At 35.2% G+C, this 18,740-nt stretch overlaps 1 protein-coding gene across 1 annotated transcript in view; it reads left to right on the top strand.

Annotated features, from left to right (window-relative positions):
• Positions 1 to 18,298, top strand: part of TMEM67 (transmembrane protein 67) — a 37,713-nt gene extending 19,415 nt beyond the window's left edge. The window contains exons 17-28 of the mRNA XM_037504173.2: positions 892 to 990; positions 1,238 to 1,324; positions 2,318 to 2,417; positions 2,512 to 2,651; positions 4,498 to 4,638; positions 8,572 to 8,652; positions 9,114 to 9,230; positions 12,583 to 12,699; positions 12,803 to 12,907; positions 13,450 to 13,552; positions 15,500 to 15,642; positions 16,781 to 18,298. Of these exons, the coding sequence (XP_037360070.1) occupies positions 892 to 990; positions 1,238 to 1,324; positions 2,318 to 2,417; positions 2,512 to 2,651; positions 4,498 to 4,638; positions 8,572 to 8,652; positions 9,114 to 9,230; positions 12,583 to 12,699; positions 12,803 to 12,907; positions 13,450 to 13,552; positions 15,500 to 15,642; positions 16,781 to 16,861 (1,314 nt within the window). The 3' untranslated portion in view covers positions 16,862 to 18,298. The remainder of the gene's footprint in view (positions 1 to 891; positions 991 to 1,237; positions 1,325 to 2,317; positions 2,418 to 2,511; positions 2,652 to 4,497; positions 4,639 to 8,571; positions 8,653 to 9,113; positions 9,231 to 12,582; positions 12,700 to 12,802; positions 12,908 to 13,449; positions 13,553 to 15,499; positions 15,643 to 16,780) is intronic.
• The last annotated feature ends 442 nt before the right edge of the window (positions 18,299 to 18,740 follow it).

Here is an 18,740-nt window from a genome sequence, read left to right as displayed (position 1 = left end):
AACTTAGATATTATTATCATTCCCATTTTACACAGGATAAAATTGTGGTAGAGGTTAAATAAATTTTCTACTCATTTAACTACTCAGTAACAGAGCTGGCATCTCCATTTTGCTCTTGAAGAGCATGAGGAAAACCACCAAGTGACTTGGTTGTGCCAGGATAATTTCCTGATTCCAAAGCCTATGTGCTAAGGAATCAGAGGAGAGGGAGGGGCTTGGGATAGTCAAGAAATGCTTACCAAGAAGTGAACTTTATGTTGAGTTATTAGTACATTCCACAAATAGTCACTGAGGGCCCTTTCTCTATGAGATGCTGGGAACAAAGACAGACATGTTTTCTGCCCTCTGAGCTCACCAGGGTTTGTCAGAGAGAAGGGAAAAACATTTGATGAAACAATGTCCATTTCATTCCACAAAATAATTGAAATGAAACTGTGGAGTGGTTATTGAGTAAGTGGTTGGAACTGGCAAATGAGGGTAAAAGCCATTTTTGGTATAGATTGTGAAAGTTTATATTTTAGTGAGGATTCACCATACATTTTTTTAAAAGAAAGATGTGACTCAGTCTTACTTACATTTTAGAAAGCTAACTCTGCTGGTAGTACAGGGACTAGATTAGGGTGAAGGGTTCAAACTCGGAGAAAATTACGAAGCAGTCTAACTTCCTTAGATAGTGAAAGATGAGAAGGGTTGAATAAGAAAGCTATTGGAAATGGACCAAAAAGTAGGAACCCAAAAGCTTATCTAGGAAGTGGCCACAGTCTTTCTACCTGATGCATGGATACGTGAAACAAGGCTTCAAGCCTGAGAAACTGGTAAATACTGTATTATTAAAAGTGATAGTATAAATGGTTGCATCTGTAACAGCTGTAATTCTCTTTTAAATTACAGGCAGTTATGAAATTTTTAGTATATTATGCTGGCGATCTGGCCAACGTTTTCTTCATCATCACAATGGGAACAGGACTTTATTGGCTGATTTTCTTCAAAGTGAGTTTCTAACTATAACCTAAATGCCAATATCAGAATATCTGGTAAGCTCTCGTTATAAAGGAACTCTTGATTTGGGGGTATTTCTGATCAAGAGTATTGAGGTGGGTGCTAAACTCACCATTCCCCAATGTGCTATGTTTATTCAGTGCATCACCAGCTTCCCTCTTTTGTTTTCTTTGGCTTATAAATTGTGCTTAATACAAGCCTTGTGTGGTCATTTTTAATGGTGTGATTTTTATCATAGGCACAGAAGTCTGTCTCCGTTTTTCTACCATTGCCAGTTCAGGAAAAACGTTTTGTTACTTATGTGGGATGTGCTTTTGCTCTGAAGGTAAATTTCAAAAATACAGGTTACTGAATTTAAAAGATGTGTTACTAAACTTGTTACACCTTTAAAATGCTTTCAAAATCCTTGGTGTATAATTTAGCTTAATCTTGAAGGGAAGTTCGAATTATTCTGCTTTACATAGAAAGTCTACTTTTATTATAATAGAGCTCATTGGAAAAATCTACTTAAATAGTTTTTCTTAAGCTGTAAATATGTTTGGATTAGCATGAAGTATAGGAAATTTGATAAGCATTATTTCTTCTTTAAAATCTGATGACATATTTACAATGTGACAAACTACCTTCAGGCATGAATTTTGTCTTTATTAGTTGAAGCAAATTACAGTTGAAAAACACCTTTACTTAATTAGTCAGGTAATCTCAAAACCAAAGTATGCTTTTGAAAACCGTGGGAAAGAGTTGATTATGCAAGATCTCTGTTTGAGGAGGAAGGGTATGTCTCCTTTTTCTTTTCTTTTCTCTTTTTTTTTTTCCTGCATTTTTTTTTTTTAAGATTATTTATTTATACAAGCACTGGGTACAGTCAGAAGCGCGGGAGGGTGAGAGAATTCACCAGAGCCAGAGCAGGGAGCAGAGCAGGCAGAAGGACCAAAGTACACTGCTGAGGGGAGCAGCGGGCGGCAGGAGAGGTCTGCGCGCATGTGGGACCCTCCTCTGGTGGCCGAGGAGCAGCCGGGGATCGAACTGGCGCTGCAGAGGCTGTGGGCAGCTTTGCAACCCAGCGCTCAACCGCTGCGCCACCGGGGAGGCCCCTGTCTCCTTTTTTGTATCCCTATTTTAAAGAAAGATGTAAGAAGGGAAGGTAAATGAGCATGTGTATGAAAATTCTGTGAATTTGGTGAGTCCAGGTTATTTGATGACTTCTAATATTGTAACTTCATTTGTCACTTGTGAAAATTACATATTCAAGATGCTTGTTTGGTTTCACAAGCAGACTAATGTGGATATTTTTTGGTGTTTTGTTTATCATTTTCAGGCTCTGCAATTTTTGAATAAACTCATATCCCAAATTACCATAGATATATTCTTTATCGATTGGGAACGTCCTAAAGGAAAGGTTCTTAAAGCTGTTGAAGGTAACTCAAATACCCAACTGTACCAAAATTATTTTGCTGCACTTGGGGAGCAAATAAAGTAAAATCCTTTTACTCATTTTATCTCTCTGACCAGGTGAGGGTGGTGTTCGAAGTGCTACTGTTCCTGTAAGCATATGGAGAACTTATTTTGTAGCAAATGAATGGAATGAAATTCAGACTGTGAGAAAAATTAATCCACTCTTTCAAGTACTTACTGTCCTCTTCTTTTTGGAGGTATGAACTGTTTGACATATTGTATGAAATTTTGCGGTACCGCCTAAATGTTAATTTCAATATTCCAGCTAATTTTTCATGTCAGTGAAAAAGTTTTCATAGGTAAAGTAATGTGATCAAATCACTAAAAAGGAACGACTTTTTAAAAACTGATAAACTACACATATCATGAAATTTACCATTTTACCCATTTTTCAGTATACTGTTCAGTAGTATTAAATACATTCACATTGTTAACTAGTCTTTAGAACTCTATTTTATAAAACCAAAATCTGCATCCATTAAATAATTCCCACTCCCCTGCAACCCTAGCCCCTGGCAACCATCTTTCTGTTTTCTGTCTCTTTGAATTGTAGGACTGTAGATGAGGGGTAGCTTTTAAACCACTGGTTTGTAGCAATCCCTTGGGAAACGTGCAAAACACCTATGCCTTACCTTATCCCTAGAGATTTTGTTTGATTTATTAGCTCTGAAATGACTCCAGGAATCCTTTTTTTTTTAAAAAGTCTCCTCCCTCTATCATTCGTATTCTCACTCCTATTTTAAAGCCACTATTAAAATGTGAAAATTTTCCAACAAATTATCATTGAACACCACTCTGGGCTCTGTTTTATGCCAAGAGCTGGGGCTACAACTGAACAAGACTCTGGGTACATGCTTATGATCACTTTACAGATATTTCATGGATCTAGTTGAAATTATTAAAGAGGAAGTGTTTAGTACTGAATATGAGACAGAACTGCGGAAACTTTTATATGAATCATGTGTTCTCAGGAATTAACTGCTTAAATAAGTTACACATGAATTATTAACTCTTAGGCATATAAATAATATTTTAGAGCCTTAGGACATAGGAACAATATTTGAATAATTCATTTAGTGTTTGCTAGAGAATGTTTTATAGAGCCTTAAAATGTATTACACGAAAAAAGTTCTATAGTCAAGTCAGAAAATTTGGAAAATACTGCATTCAATAAAGTCATGTAGATTTTCTTTACTATAAAACTTGTCAGAATTTATTCTGGAAGGGTGGAAGGCGTGGAGGTGATTGTGCTAGTCACACCAAACTTAATCATGACATCCTTTTATCAAAGAAGGTATCTTCCTCAGAAGACATTTTGAAAGTCAAGTATAAAAACATGTTTTGCATAATTCCTGGCTTATGTTAAAAACAGAAGGAATACTGATTGCTCGTTGGTAGTTTACTAAAGAAAATTTCATTCTTTTGACATATTTTTGAGCTTTGTTAGTGCATACAACCATAAGCTTGTAGTTGTCATATTGAACGGAATACATATGATCTAACTAAACACTTTGTAACTAAAAACAATTATTATTATTTTTTTTTACAAAATCATCATGGGCTTTTATAAGAATCTAAAGCTTAAGAATCCAAGTTAAATGTGCAGAGGTGTATCAGCTATTACACATTGTAAAATCAAGTATCTGCATATAAGAAATCACCTTATTAAAATTTTTCATTTGTTTATTCCTCCTTAAATAATTTAAAATTCTACATTGGACAAAACAGATGCAAATGTATGTGTGCAAATTAACTTTAAAAACATAATATGGCTTAAAAGTCATCAGTTCCTTCTGCAGCTTCATGTTACCTGAAAACAACACGAGTCATTCTTCTGCTTCGGTCAAATATTCAAGTGAATTAAAAACAATTATTTTTATTTAGATTTTTCTACTGTTTGTACACACTTGAATATTTTAGTTTTTTCAAGATGAAGAGGAGGGAAGAGTGTCTCATTTTCAGACTAGAGGAGGGTTCATTTGTTTGTTTTAAGACTTTTCTTTATGCCTGTCTGTTTAAGTTACCATTTTCCTTTTACTCCAGGTTGTGGGTTTCAAGAACTTAGCATTAATGGACTCATCTGGCAGTCTTTCCAGAAGCCCAGCAAGCTATCTAGCTCCATATAGCCGCATCCTAAGATATGCAGTGTCTGCTGCTCTTTGGTTAGGCATTGGAATTATACAGGTAACAAGAGATTTTACTTTTAAACAGCATTGCTTCTTGATATCTATAACTGTTTACAACTTATTGTCCTCAAATGCTGACCACATCCTGATCTCTGTTGCAGAAAAAAGCTGACAAGAACAATAACTAATTCTTATATAGTCTTATATAGTCTTATAAACCATACACTGTATTTATTAATTGCATTTCACATACTAACTTAATTTTTATAGTAGCCCTCAAAATTAAGTTCTACTAGTATACTCATTTTACAGATAAGGATCCTGAGGGACAGAAATATTAAATAATTACCTAAACTCATGTAATTAGTGATTCGCAGAACTGGAACTTGAACCCAGGCAATTTGATTTCAGAGTTTATCTTATAAATAGTGGGACTCTAAAGGGACTTTCAGGTAACATAAAACAGCTTTCTAGTCATATAATGGGCTTTAGCTTTCTAGTCATATAATGGGCTTCTTACACACATATGCACGCGTGCACATGGGTGCACGTGCATGCACCCACAAACACAACTGCAGGGATAGCTAAGCTACCCTTAATATTCTTTTCTTCTTCTGTTTATATTTATTTAGATACTGTTAAACTCACTCAGATTGCAAGTACCCCTTGTGAAATTTTTTTAGAAGTATTTATTGAAATAACTGAAACTTAAATCTACTTAGTGTCAGGTCCTATGACTGCAGTGGAGGCTCCTTTCTGTGCTTACTTCCCATATCATCTTTTTTTTTTTTTTTTGTATTTTGACATCTGTATATACTGTTCCTTTGTATGTTAAAACTTAAGGGAAAAAAAGAAATGAAAGGGAGAAAAGAAAGAAGCAGCCAAAGCACTTAATTCTAATATCTGCACTTTTTTTTTCTTGTTTCCAAACACTCCTATCAATGCAGAGACTTTTTGTTTGATTAAAAATCCCTTTAACTTTCAAGTCAACAAATGAAGATGGAACCTCTAGAAATACTGGGTTAAAAACTATTCTAATAGAACTTTGATTATTAAAATCCCCAAATTCCTATAGAATTGGAACCAGGTGGCATTTCTGTAACCTGAATTTAGACTATTTACATTTACGTTTTATTTTAATTAGTGAGACTTGTTCAAACTTAAAACTATAGGAATGGAGTAATGAGAGATAGTTTGATAATCAGAAAAGAAAGGCAAAAATTAGAATATGAAATAAGATAGAATCAACAGAGTATGGGGTTTGATAGTTTGTCATCAATATAACAGTCAGAGGATTTTCTACATTTGCCAGTGTAAGTTTTTGTGAATGGGTCATATTCATCTGGATGTAGAGAATTTAAAGGAATAGCATGCCTACAGCCTTTCGTAATTTGATTGTGTACAACAACCAAAATAGCAGTGGCCAAATAAAAGTGACCTTTATTACTTCTATGAGATAGTAAAACAAAGGTCAGCAATGCAGGGCTGTCATGACCCAGAAGCCTGTTCTGCTCTGCCACTCTGTACTCCCATGCTCAGGTCTCCTCCTGCTCCATAATGGCTGAAAAAGCTCTCGAAGAAGAGCACTTCTTGAAGAGGTGCTGGAACTTAGCCGCATGGCCACACCTCGCAGTAATGACATCTTTTTTTTTTTTCATTTATTTTTATTTTTTTATTATGCGACCAATATCACATTTTATTTTTTTATTTTTTATATTATTTTTTTACGTCATTGCTCATTTTTAAACTATTTGCTTCCCCCCACCCCCTCAGGTGTAGTCCCCATACAGTTTCCTTCCCCAATGCACCCGTGCACCATCACCTCAGTCCCCTGTGCTCCTCCCTCCCTCCCTCTGATCCCTCTTCCTGACATCTTTTATCTGAACAGCCTTGTGCCCACTCAAAGGAGGGGTCTGTACTAGGAGAAAGGATTGTTGGAGCAGCAGCTGGCGATCTCCAGCACCACCACCTGAACTCCTTGGTTTTTCTCTCTTGCTTTTATTCTGACCAGGAGTATTTCTCTCCATGGAAATATTCTAAAGTTTTAGTGTTTATTCCTCAAGTACCTTTAAGGGTTCCTTTAACAACCTGTTATAGTTCCATTAAGTTTGTTTACAAAACCTTTTGTTGTTTCTTATAATGTTAGAATTTATTGTTTACTCCTTTTATTTACCTACCCTTTTCAACTTTGAAGTGGTATTCTTCAATTTTGAAAATTTGAATGTTACTCTTTTAAAAGGGCTTAAAAAATATTTTTACAGAGTGTTTAGTTAAAGTGTTTTGCTGTTACCGTGAGGCTGGGATCACGGAGGAAGGCTTGACCTAGTGGTCTCTGGTAAAGGACTATAGCTGCTTCGATGGTGGGAGAGGTGTGGTAACATACACATCTGAGGAAGTGTGAACTTGCTGCCCTCTATCATGTATAGTATTGTGAACCATTGTTACCTCAATCAAGATAAAAAAGGGGGAAAAAGGAAAGAGATCCCGAAGCTAAGTTGGCTTTCCCTCCTTTTATTTTTATTAGAAAATATCATATTGATAGTTGGCCAAAAAAAGACTGATCTTATTAATGTTTTTAGGCCACTAGATGGAAGAAGTGCCTTTTAAATAATGAGCTGCCATTGCTTCATTTATTTTTTTAATTAATTAATTAATTTTTTATTTATACAAGAACTGGGGTACAAGCCAGATGCGCGTGAGGGTGAGAGGATTCACCAGAGACAGAGTGGGGAACAGAACAGGCAGACTAACTGAAATACACTGCTAAGGGGAACAGCGGGCAAGACAGGAGAGGTCTGCTCACCATGTGGGTTGCTCCGAGGCCGGCGGGGATCAAACCAGCACTGCAGAGGCTGCAGACAGCTTCACAGCGCTGCACTCAACCACCTGCACCACCAGGGAGGCCCCTGCTTCATTTATTCATTTACATATTTGAGTACATTTTATATATTATGCACTGTGCTAAAGGAGGGATATGCTGTAATAAGAACAAGTGACAAATTGTGACAGCTGCTGTGAAGGGCATCCACAGAGAAATAGTAAATGGAGGTGAGGGGAGTGGAGGTTAGGAATAGGGAACACCAGGATCTGTGGGGACAGCCTTAGAGTGGTTGGTTAGGAAATGTTGTCTTTCTCTGAAGAATGTCCAAAAAAGTCTATAAGATTTCCCTTTATTAATATAGTCATTAAATCTAAGAAAACATATGAAACCACAATCTTTAAATACTTAACACATTATCTGTAGGTGAAATAAAATACTTGATATGTTTTTATGTGCTATCTGTCAAGGAAGACCAGGGTTGAAAGAGGTATGGCTTTGAGATGTATGCGATGGCCAAAACTGTAGAATTAGACATAAATCTAGTTTATCCTAAATTTTTAATTGTTTAAAGTCACCTTCTTTTTCCTCCCCATGTTTATCCTTTCATGTTTTAATGACACAAAAGAGGTTTTAAAACTCAAAGTAGGATCCCTCAATGAATCTTTTTTTTTTTTTAGAGGCATGTTTTATTTATTTATTTGTTTGTTTATTTATTTATTTATTTATACAAGCACTGGGTACAGTCAGAGGTGTGGGAGGGTGAGAGAATTCACCAGAGCCAGAGCAGGGAGCAGAGCAGGCAGAAGGACCGAAGTACACTGCTGAGGGGAGCAGCGGGCGGCAGGAGAGGTCTGCGCGCCATGTGGGACCCTCCTCCGGTGGCCGGGGAGCAACCAGGGATCGAACCGGCGTCGCAGAGGCCGCGGGCAGCTTCGCAACCCAGCGCTCAACCGCTGCGCCACCGGGGAGGCCCCTCAATGAATCTTAACAGAATTCCAAAATCATCTTCCTTTGACAGAAGGAATGACAGCAGAATTATATTCCATGGGAACCATTAGAGGTCACTGTGTTCTTAGTTGCAACTTTTTTTTCTTAAGATTCTACACTGTGGCTATAAAAGAAAATTAAATCCTGAAAGCTAATAAGTGTGTACTTGGCTTAATGTTTCAGATCATGTTCTTTGCTGTGTTTTATGAGAGATTTATAGAAGATAAAATTCGGCAATTTGTTGATTTATGCTGTATGAGTAATGTAAGTACTTCCTGACTATCTTGTAACTCTTATTTTCCCTTTTTAAAGGTCATATGCACATTAAAAGAGGTTTTGAAAGTGATTTGGTATAATTGGATTTTTAGTCTAATTTTCTACTGGTGGTTAATTCCAGAGATAGTTACAATGCGCTACAAGTTAATATTTACTGCCTTAGTTTTTTTCTTCTTTATTTTCAGTTTCTTAATGATGTATTTTTTATGCCACCACTCAGCCAAGAATCCCTGAAAAGTTTTCTTACATCAACCCTAAGTCTTCCTTTCTTGGAAAATATCTTCAATCTCTTTTCTATGCACTTTTGCAAAATAACTTCATTATCATTTACCACTTTATTATCCCCAACCATCATTAGTTTGAGAGAAAGGAAGCAATTTTAAGAAAACCTTAATTTTGTTGTTTTACAGATGAGTTGCTAATGGCTCCTTTTTCTTCTGTTTTTATAGATATCAGTGTTTCTGTTATCCCACAAATGCTTTGGGTACTATATTCATGGTAGATCAGTACATGGGCATGCAGATACTAATATGGAAGAAATGAATATGAATCTTAAAAGAGAAGCGGTATGAATTTATTTTATATCTTTTTGATTTTTGAGAGATGGGTTTCCTTTGCTTAATATAGGATTTGTAATAATGTTTTAAAGAAATCCTCTTTGATTACTTTTGAAAGTTTCTAGAATACCAGCTCATTGCCCTGAACATTGATAAAGAGAAAGAACCAAATTAAATCCTGCAGTTCCTAAATGAATTTTAGTTCAGAGTAACCAAATAAACCATGAGGAAAAGTTCTTCCTTAATAGAAAAAAGTAAAAGGAATTCTAAGTTAGCTCATCATTTTATATAATGACTAATGGATTAATACATATATAGGCTTTAATCATCAGTGGATGCTAAAACAATTAAGTGAAGTTTGACAGGAAATTTACTATAGTAAGGAATCGGGCTGACATAATTTGTACACTGGCTCAATCTTATTTCAAGTAGAAAGTAGGAAAACTGAAATTATGAACTTGCGGTTACGATGTCATAGAAGTAACATAACATCACCCAAAATATAATCTCGCCTAAGAAAATTGAACCCAAATATGGTCAAACCTCTAGGCTAGCCAAAACTAAAATTTTAGTGCATAAGGAACAAATTGAATAAAACCACAGGAGCTGATTAGCCAGATCTTGAATATATGACAGGTCACCCAGTGTATCCAATCAGTCAGTGGTATAAAATGAAAAAGAGAGATAGTGGTGGTAGTAGTGGAATCAGAAATTGAGGTAATATAATATATTTAAGAAACAAAATAATCAAATACATTGTGTAGACATTGCTTGGATCCAAGTCAGACAAACTATAGAAAGAATCTATGGGGAAAATCTTGGAGATTAAGTAGGCTAAATATTAAATAATATTAAAGAATGGTTAATGTGATAGGTATAAAAATGATAGTTTTTAGAAAGACTATTAGAGAAACATACTGAAATATTTACAAATGAAATAACGTGGTACCTGGGATTGCTTTAAAAGAAAAAAAAGTTAGGGGCCTTCCTGGTGGCACGGGGAGTTAAGATGCAACCTATGAAGCTGACCGCAGCCACTACAACATGAGTAGGCTCCCCAGCCAGAGAGCTGCCCACATGGTGCAGCAGACCTCTCCTGACTTGCCCGCTGCTCCCCTCAGCAGTGTATTTCAGTTGATCTGCCTGCTCTGTTCCCCTCTGCCTCTGGTGAAGCCTCTCATCCCCCATACCTCTGGCCTATACCCCCGTTCTTGTATGCATAAATAAATAAATCTTAAAAAAAAAAAAAAAAGAAGAAGAAGAAGAAGAAGAAAAAAGTTAGGTGAATAGATTTTGGTACATAGGGTGGTAGAAATTGGTGACATGTTGGTAATTGTTGAAGTTGGATGATGAATGATTTACCCTTCTCTCTACTATATACATTAGAAAACTTCCCTAATAAAACTTGAAAGAAAAATATAATTTAAGAGGGTTCATTAAGGTACTATGCCTTCATCTTATAAGAATTTTAATACATAAAAATTGTATCCTCTAAGGAGAATGATTTATTAAATCCATTAAACTAGATCAGTTGGTTAACTATTAGAAATCACACTGGTTGAAAGTGTAATGTAAAATTAAAAAAAAAAAAAAACCTAGAAAAGAATATTTCCATTTGGGAGATGACATTCTATAGCATAGAGAATAGAAAGCATCAAGAAAGGATTGATTTTATTTTATTAGTATAGAATATTCACATGCCCAACAATCTTACAGATCTTAAAAATGTTTGACTTATAAAGAAATGAATAAAAAAATAATATTTTTGCCTTCTTCAAATTAGCAAACTTTTTTAAAAGATAATGCTTAATAACCCCAAGAACATAGTAAAATAGGCGACTCTAAAACTATTGGTCTCAAGATAAAATTTTACAGATCTTCCAGAAAACACTTAGCAAGAGCTTTTTAAGAGTTCATTATCTTTTACTCACTATTCTATGAATGTAACTCTAGGAAATAATTAGCAAAGTGAATAGCTAATTCATTTCAAGATCTTTATCTCAGGTGGTTTTTTTTTTTTTAATAAGGGCAAAAACATGTAAAAATGAGAGACTATTAAATAAATTGGTTAAACCAGTACTTAGGCAGAAATTAAAAATCATGTTTTATAGAATATCAAATGAGATGGAGAGCTGCCCAGGATATAATGTTAAGTGAAAAAGAAATTGGTATGATCCTATTTTATGCCATCTTGGAATATCCTAGACAAAACTGGGAATAAAATGCCTGTGTCTTTGTGTGTTGAGATTATAGGTGATTCCCCGCCCCCCTTTTTTGGGTACTTCTCCATATTTTATAAATTCTCTGCAATAGCATGTGCTTTTTTTGATCAGGGAAATATCTCTGCCTCCCCTTTTTTAGATAGAAAAATTCACTACATGTGTATTTCCATTAGGTCCATGGAAAACCACATGTTATATTGTTTGTAATTCAGTTTAAACAAAGAAGAAACTCTGGAGTAGGCAAATAAAGGCAAGAGAATAGAGGCAAGAGGACTTGCACTGACTTGGAAACATCAATGGAAATTTTCTAGAAGGGGGCAAATTTTACATGTTAATAATTGTCAGGATTCAAGTTCTGTCAAGGAGCTCTCATAAGGGTCTCTAGCCCTTAACATTAACTCTTCATTCATGTATTACATTTTTATTGTTGTTAATTCAGAAAGCATTATATAAATGTTAGAAAACCAAAGAGATCATTTGCAGTTGTAATTGTAGTTAATTCTAAAACTAAGGCCTCCCCGGTGGCACAGTGGTTGAGCGCTGGGTTGTGAAGCTGCCCACCGCCTCTGCAGTGCCAGTTTGATCCCCAACCACCGGCGAGGGTCCCACGTGGCGCGCAGACCTCTCCTGCCGCCCGCTGCTCCCCTCAGCAGTGTACTTCGCCAGTCTGCCTATTCTGTTCTCCGCTCTGGTGAATTCTCTCATCCTCCTGCTCTTTTGACTGTACCCAGTGCTTGTAAAAATAAATAAATAAATCTTTAAAAAAAAATTCTAAAACTAGATGTTTGGTATCCTTTACAGAATGATAAAGTGATTCATAAAAAATGCTGAGCATTTCAGGTTACAGCGAACTTAATATGAAATTTGTTTTTAAGTAGGGCAGAGGAGATGAGGTGATATTATATAAAAGGTATATAAAAACCTTCGAGACAGTATCCCAAAACAGAAATTAGTCAAACCTAGAGGGAAGTAGGAACCTTGGGTAACAAGGAATCTTTATCTCAAATGCAGTTTTAGTAAAATTTCACTTGACTTCCAAACCTGGTAATATATGATACTAGCTAAAAACTGTATTTTCTTTTTGAGATATACCACATTTTCACAATCTTTATTCTAATTTAAATCCTTTAACTTTTCAGGAAAACTTGTGTAGCCAGAGAGGTTTGGTACCCAACACAGATGGCCAGACTTTTCAGATTGCAGTTTCTAGCCAGATGAGACAACACTATGACAGAATTCATGAAACGCTAACAAGGGTTTGTATAAAGTACAGTTCAGATATATATTGCCAATATCTGTTATTTAAATACCACAAATGTAAGACATGTTGAATTTATTCTTGTCTCTTTTTGACATTAGAAAAATGGCCCTGCTAGACTGTTGAGTTCATCAGCAAGTTCCTTTGAGCAGAGTATAAAAGCGTATCATACTATGAATAAATTTCTTGGATCTTTCATCGACCATGTATGTATGTTAGCAATTCTATTTAAGACAGAATCAAAATGCAATTTAAAAAAAATTAACCAAGACAGAGAATTAAGTCAGTTAGGAAACCCACTCCCCCCCTTTTTTTGGCTGTCAAAGTAAATACTGTGAGGTAGGGCTAGAGTCAAGTTATATAAAAATAAGATGGAACTTTATGTGTCTATTGGCACAATGATTACTTTAAAACATGTCTGCACTAGAATTTTGTTAGCCAGTTACCAAAATAATAGTACTATTCACTGTAGAAATAGTCTATGGTTGTACACTTGAAAAGCTTGTTATAAATTGATTTTCATTATATCTAGCTCTAAATACTTTTATTAAGGGCATTTCAAATTTAAAAAATTACTAAATATTTTAGGATATAAAACCGGGTTATAAAACCTTGGTGTAGAAAATTCACTCTTTTTAAAGACCATATTTTCTTTGCATGCGGTTCAATTTTCATTTCTCTCCTGATTTTACATTAGTTTAGGAAACATTTCATTGCTATTTTTGAAATGACTGTCTTTTTATATTAGGTTCATAAGGAAATGGACTACTTTATAAAAGATAAGTTGCTTCTTGAAAGAATTCTGGGCATGGAATTTATGGAGCCAGTGGAAAAAAGCATCTTTTACAATGGTACCATTCAAATACCTTTGTTGAGCTTCATTGCTGTTTGCAAAGTTTGAACAAGAAGAGCTTGTTACTTTTCTTTTGTTATAACTTCACATAAAAACAGGAAATGTAATTTAGTTAACATCACAAAATTAGTTTTCTTTGTTCCATTTTATTATATCATGTAGTAAGAAAAACATAAGAGATAGTCATTCTATAAGAATAATCATTCTACAAGATAGTAAAAAGACTGAATTCCAAATTCAATGGTGCAAGTAGAAGAGAGGGTAAAACAAATATAACGGATTCTTATTTTTCTGAATGTTATTAGTTCATTGGCAAATTTATGAAATACATAAAGAATAATATTTGTGATTAATCTTTAATCCTTCATTTTATCCAAATTCTTAAAAATTGCATATAGGGCCTCCCTGGTGGTGCAGCAGGTTGAGCACAGTGCTGTGAAGCTGTCTGCAGCCTCTGCAGCACCAGTTGGATTCTTGGTCGGCCAAGGAGATTCCCACATGGCGCGGCAGACTTCTCCTGTCTCGCCCATTGCTCCCTTCAGCAGTGTGTTTCATCACTCTGCCTGTTCTGTTCCCCACTCTGTCTCTGGTGAATCCTTTCACCCTCCCATGCCTCTGGCCTGTACCCCAGTTCTTGCATAAATAAATAAATCTTTAAAAAAAATTGCATATAATCTGCAACAGGAATAGTGCCTAAATCTGGTTTTTTGGCATTACAAAGATAGTATATTACATATATATATCACTTTGAATATGATAGTGTCATGTATGGCTTGATAAGAATAGAACCAGTATAACCAATGTCCTGGCCTACACATTACTTAGCATCACTGTTGTGCCAGTCCTTGGGTACCCAGATCAGTGGTCCTTCCCTTGGGCATCTTGTTGAGTAAATAATGGAAGATAGGTCCATGAATGGGTGATTGGAACGATGCTGGGCTAGAATTCTCTGCAGGCACAGGTTGCACTGGTGTAGTGATGGTGGATAAAGAAAAAGAAGAGATTGCCAGTGATGTTAAGGAAAAAAAGAGGTAGAAGAAAAAGAATGGTCAAACTTGTCCAGGTTTCTAGCTTGTTTGATTAGGTGGTGAGTGGTGGTCCTACGTCCTGGGAGGAACAGGTTGTGAGGGGAAGAGAAAGAATTTGGTTTTGGACTGTGTTGTCCTTTTTTTTTTTTTTTTTTTAAGATTTTATTTATTCATTTATACAAACACTGGGTACAGTCAGTAGCGCAGGAGGGTGAGAGAATTCACCAGAGCAAGAGCAGGGAACAGAACAGGCAGATTGATGAAATACACTGCTGAGGGGAGCAGCGGGCGGCAGGAGAGGTCTGCGCGCCATGTGGGACCCTCGCCAGCGGCCAGGGATCGAACCAGCGCTGCATTGGCTGCAGGCAGCTTCGCAGCCCAGAGCTCAACCGCTGCACTTCCAGGGGAGGCCCTATGTTGTTGTCTTGAGGTATCTTTGGGACATCTAGGAAGAGATGTCCAATAAGGCATTAATTGTAAGGGACAGTAAAGGTGTGCAATACGTTCAGTCTCACATGAGGTCATTCATTGCTGGAACAGAGGTGGAAGATCTTGTTTTTTAACTTACCTTATCTGAGAAAATCTTTTGAAACTCAGTTTAGCCTTTAAATTTCTAAACAAATAGAGGAAGAATATTACCTGGTCTTTGAAAAGTATTATATTAACTGTATACTCAGAGTGCTAGCAATTACCAACCCATGATGCAAGTGTTAAAACTGCTTTTAAAAAGCAAAGTTCCTTATCTTGTAGATTAGCTAATTTTAATGCTCTTTATTTTTTTGGTAATTCATGAAGTATTATAAGTAGTAACTAGTTTATATTGTTGTTATTAAACATCCAAATTTTATGACCAGAAATTGTCACCGGTTTATTCTATTTTTTAATTTCTAACTTATATCTTATAATTTTTTTTATAGATGAAGGTTATTCTTTCAGCAGTGTTCTGTATTATGGAAATGAAGCCACTCTTCTTATTTTTGACCTGCTGTTCTTCTGTGTTGTGGATTTGGCTTGCCAGAGTTTTATTTTAGCAGCCTGCCTTACATACCTCCAACAAGAGGTAAGTTTAAATTTTTTGTCTGTGTTTCTTTTAAAAGACTTGTTGGAAATAGATATATGTTCTCGTAGCAGAGAGTAACCTTTACAAACAGGGGCTTTGTAAAGGTTTGTCCTATGATTAACTCTACCAAAAAGGAAGTAAAATTTCAATAACCTCAGTCTACACTCTCCTTCAGATTAGGAAAATACATCAGGGGAGGGTCTAGGTTGTTTGAGCAAATGTGAAAGGACTGTAGTAGGAAGGCACTTAATTTGTTGATATCCTAAGTGCCAGAAGTGTCAGTAACAGTCCTGTTCACCCTCTGCACCAGATGTTAACACAACAAAAGACAAGTCCTAGACATCTAGCTCAGAGCTCAGCCACCAGACAGCCCCTTTAATTTGTAACTCATGCATTCCCCACCGGTGTGGACAAAAAGCATCTGCATAGATGGGTTTGCAGGCTGAAATGGCGATTTCAAGAAATGACAGCTTTGTTTTTAAAGTGTTGTTATTAATATTACCCAAATATTCCCCACTATATTGAGGAAGTATATGACTAAATAAGATAATTTATTAGTCACTGATAGAAATTAGAATTACGAACAAATTCTATCCCTAATCTGTAGCTTTTAGAGCTGGAGGAAAGCTGCCTTGCCAAATATTTAAAGGTGAATTTCTATAAACTTGAGAGGATTTGTGTGTGTGTGTGTGAGTGTGTGTAGAAGAACTGGGGTGTAGACCAGAGGTGCGGGGGATGAGCGGATTCACCAGAGACAGAGTGGGGAGCAGAACAGGCGAAATACACTGCTGAGGGGAGCAGCGGGTGAGAGGTCTGTTGCTCCATATGTAGGTTAGCTCCCTGGCCAGGGACTGAACTCAGGCCGTAGCAGCACCATGGAGGCCAGAGGAATTGTATTATTAACAAAATATATTCTTAATAGGAACATATGCTACTTTGATATTATTTAAGATGATAATAGACTTAAGTAATTCTGTGTATCACCATGGCATTCAGATGTCTGGTAGAGGAAAGTAAATAGTTGAGATAATTAGCTTGTTTCATTTAAATATTTAATTTAAATATTTTAATTGAAGTGCATATATAATTTTCCTTTTATAAATTTCTTTTAATTCTGAATTGCTTAATTTTTTTCCAGATTTTTAGATTTATCCGTAATACAGTAGGGCAGAAGAATTTGGCTTCTAAAACACTGGTGGATCAAAGATTTCTGATTTAATTTGTTGAGTAACTTAAAAGATGCCGTATAATCATGGCAAAAGAAAATGTCATGATTAGCAGGTTAGTTTGCATTATTTTTTCAAAATTTTTTTTGTTTTTTAATATACAAAAGATTTATTTTTTTATGACTTGTGGGTTTATAACTTTGTGACTTTAATGTGATATAATGGAATATATTTTCTTATTATGTATGGTATTTTACTTACCAACTCATAATTTAGAAGCATTAACAATGAAGCAAAACAAAAGCCTGACTTCAGCTTTCAGCACTTTTTTATGATAATCAGAACAAATGTCCTTGTAATTTATAGATCATTTTTACAAAATTATTTGATTCCAAGTTGAAGCCTAGATTTTAGTTCAGTATCTTATTTTAAATATTTTATAGTTTAAAATGTTGAAAAATATTTTCAAATTTACTTAGAAATTTTAAAATGTATTATTACCGACTCATTTTGCCTCCTTTTAATTGCTTACCCTGTTTCGTAGTGGATAATTCACTGTTGGATTAGTAAGCATCACATGAAATGGTACAATTTAATTCCTTTGTGTGTCTATATTACTAGGTCAGCCCATTGAGTGTATTTACAAATCTAATGTCACTTATACTTTTTAAGCTATAATGTGTGACATTTCCCTCAATACAGTTTTTTTAATACATATTTTCAGTTAACATTTTAAGAGCCCTCCCAAAGTTTTGCCCTTTATAAAGTTTAAAGATTGTAAATAACAAAATAAACTGTAAAATTACCATGTTATATTGACAAGATGATTTTGCCTAAGGAAACTTTCAGGCTTCATACATTAGGGTTGATTTTTTTTTTTTTAAGAAGAAAAAAATTAGAATTAAAAATATAATTAATAAATATTGAGCCATGTGACTCTTTTCCATGATGTGATTTTTTTCTTCAGTATGTTCTTTAATGATCCTTTTCATTGTATATAAGGTGCTTGAAAGACACCTTGCATTTCAAGTATAATTAGTGTCATTTACCCCAAAACTAACAGTTCTTACTGCCTTCTTTTTAATGCTGTGTAAAAACTTATGTGTAATATGTGTAAAATATGTCTATATTTCTGAACTGTAAATAAAGAATAAAATATTTGGTGTTATTATATATTTCATGAAATAGCATTTAGGAATATAAGCCAATGCCAAAATCAAATCTTGCTTTTCCCTAAATCTTGAGGATGACTGAGGGGAAAGAGGGAGGGCTAATAAGTGTTTGAAACTTCAGTTTCTTACAGGTCACAGTACAGGAATGCCTTTATGAAAGCCTAAGACATAATTAAATGTGCCAGCACGGGTTTTTTTTTTAACCACCCACTCAGAAGCATATGAAAGAAACTCAACTCTCATTCCACATAAAAGTTCATGTTAGTGTGAATGTTTTTAAATGGAAATTTTTTTTTAAAAAGGGATATCTTGACTCACCTGCTGATAAATTAGAACAGAGAAAAAACATTTTAAAAATCATTTTAAACTAGTTTTATACATTACTTTTTATTTTGGTTAGATCCCTAGCGATGTGTTCAGATTTTAATATACTGTGGATTCCATTGTTCACATGGTAACAATTGAAACTGTATGATCACAGGTATAATTTTCCACTAAATCCATTATCTTTTGTCTGTTGCTGTAGCACCAAGTCATTGTATTCTGTGTCTTATATTCCTAATTTTACTGATTACCTGGAAATACTTAAAAAATCTCTTCATCATTTCAAAATGGACCAAACTCTAGGTTCACCTAGAAGTCATTTACAAGCTACTATGTGCTTTGTAGCCTCCTTACAAATGCATAGGCCGTTAAAATATTCCACAGATCAGTCTCCCTGTTGAGATGTTTTTATTTACTTATTTCACTGGCATTACTG

This window comes from Talpa occidentalis, unplaced genomic scaffold (genome assembly GCF_014898055.3).
Source record: "Talpa occidentalis isolate TD23 unplaced genomic scaffold, MPIMG_talOcc4v2.1, whole genome shotgun sequence".
Taxonomy (NCBI): Eukaryota; Metazoa; Chordata; class Mammalia; order Eulipotyphla; family Talpidae; genus Talpa; species Talpa occidentalis.
The sequence above is the reverse complement of the archived record's forward strand: the minus strand, read 5'-3'. Positions and strand labels throughout refer to the sequence as shown.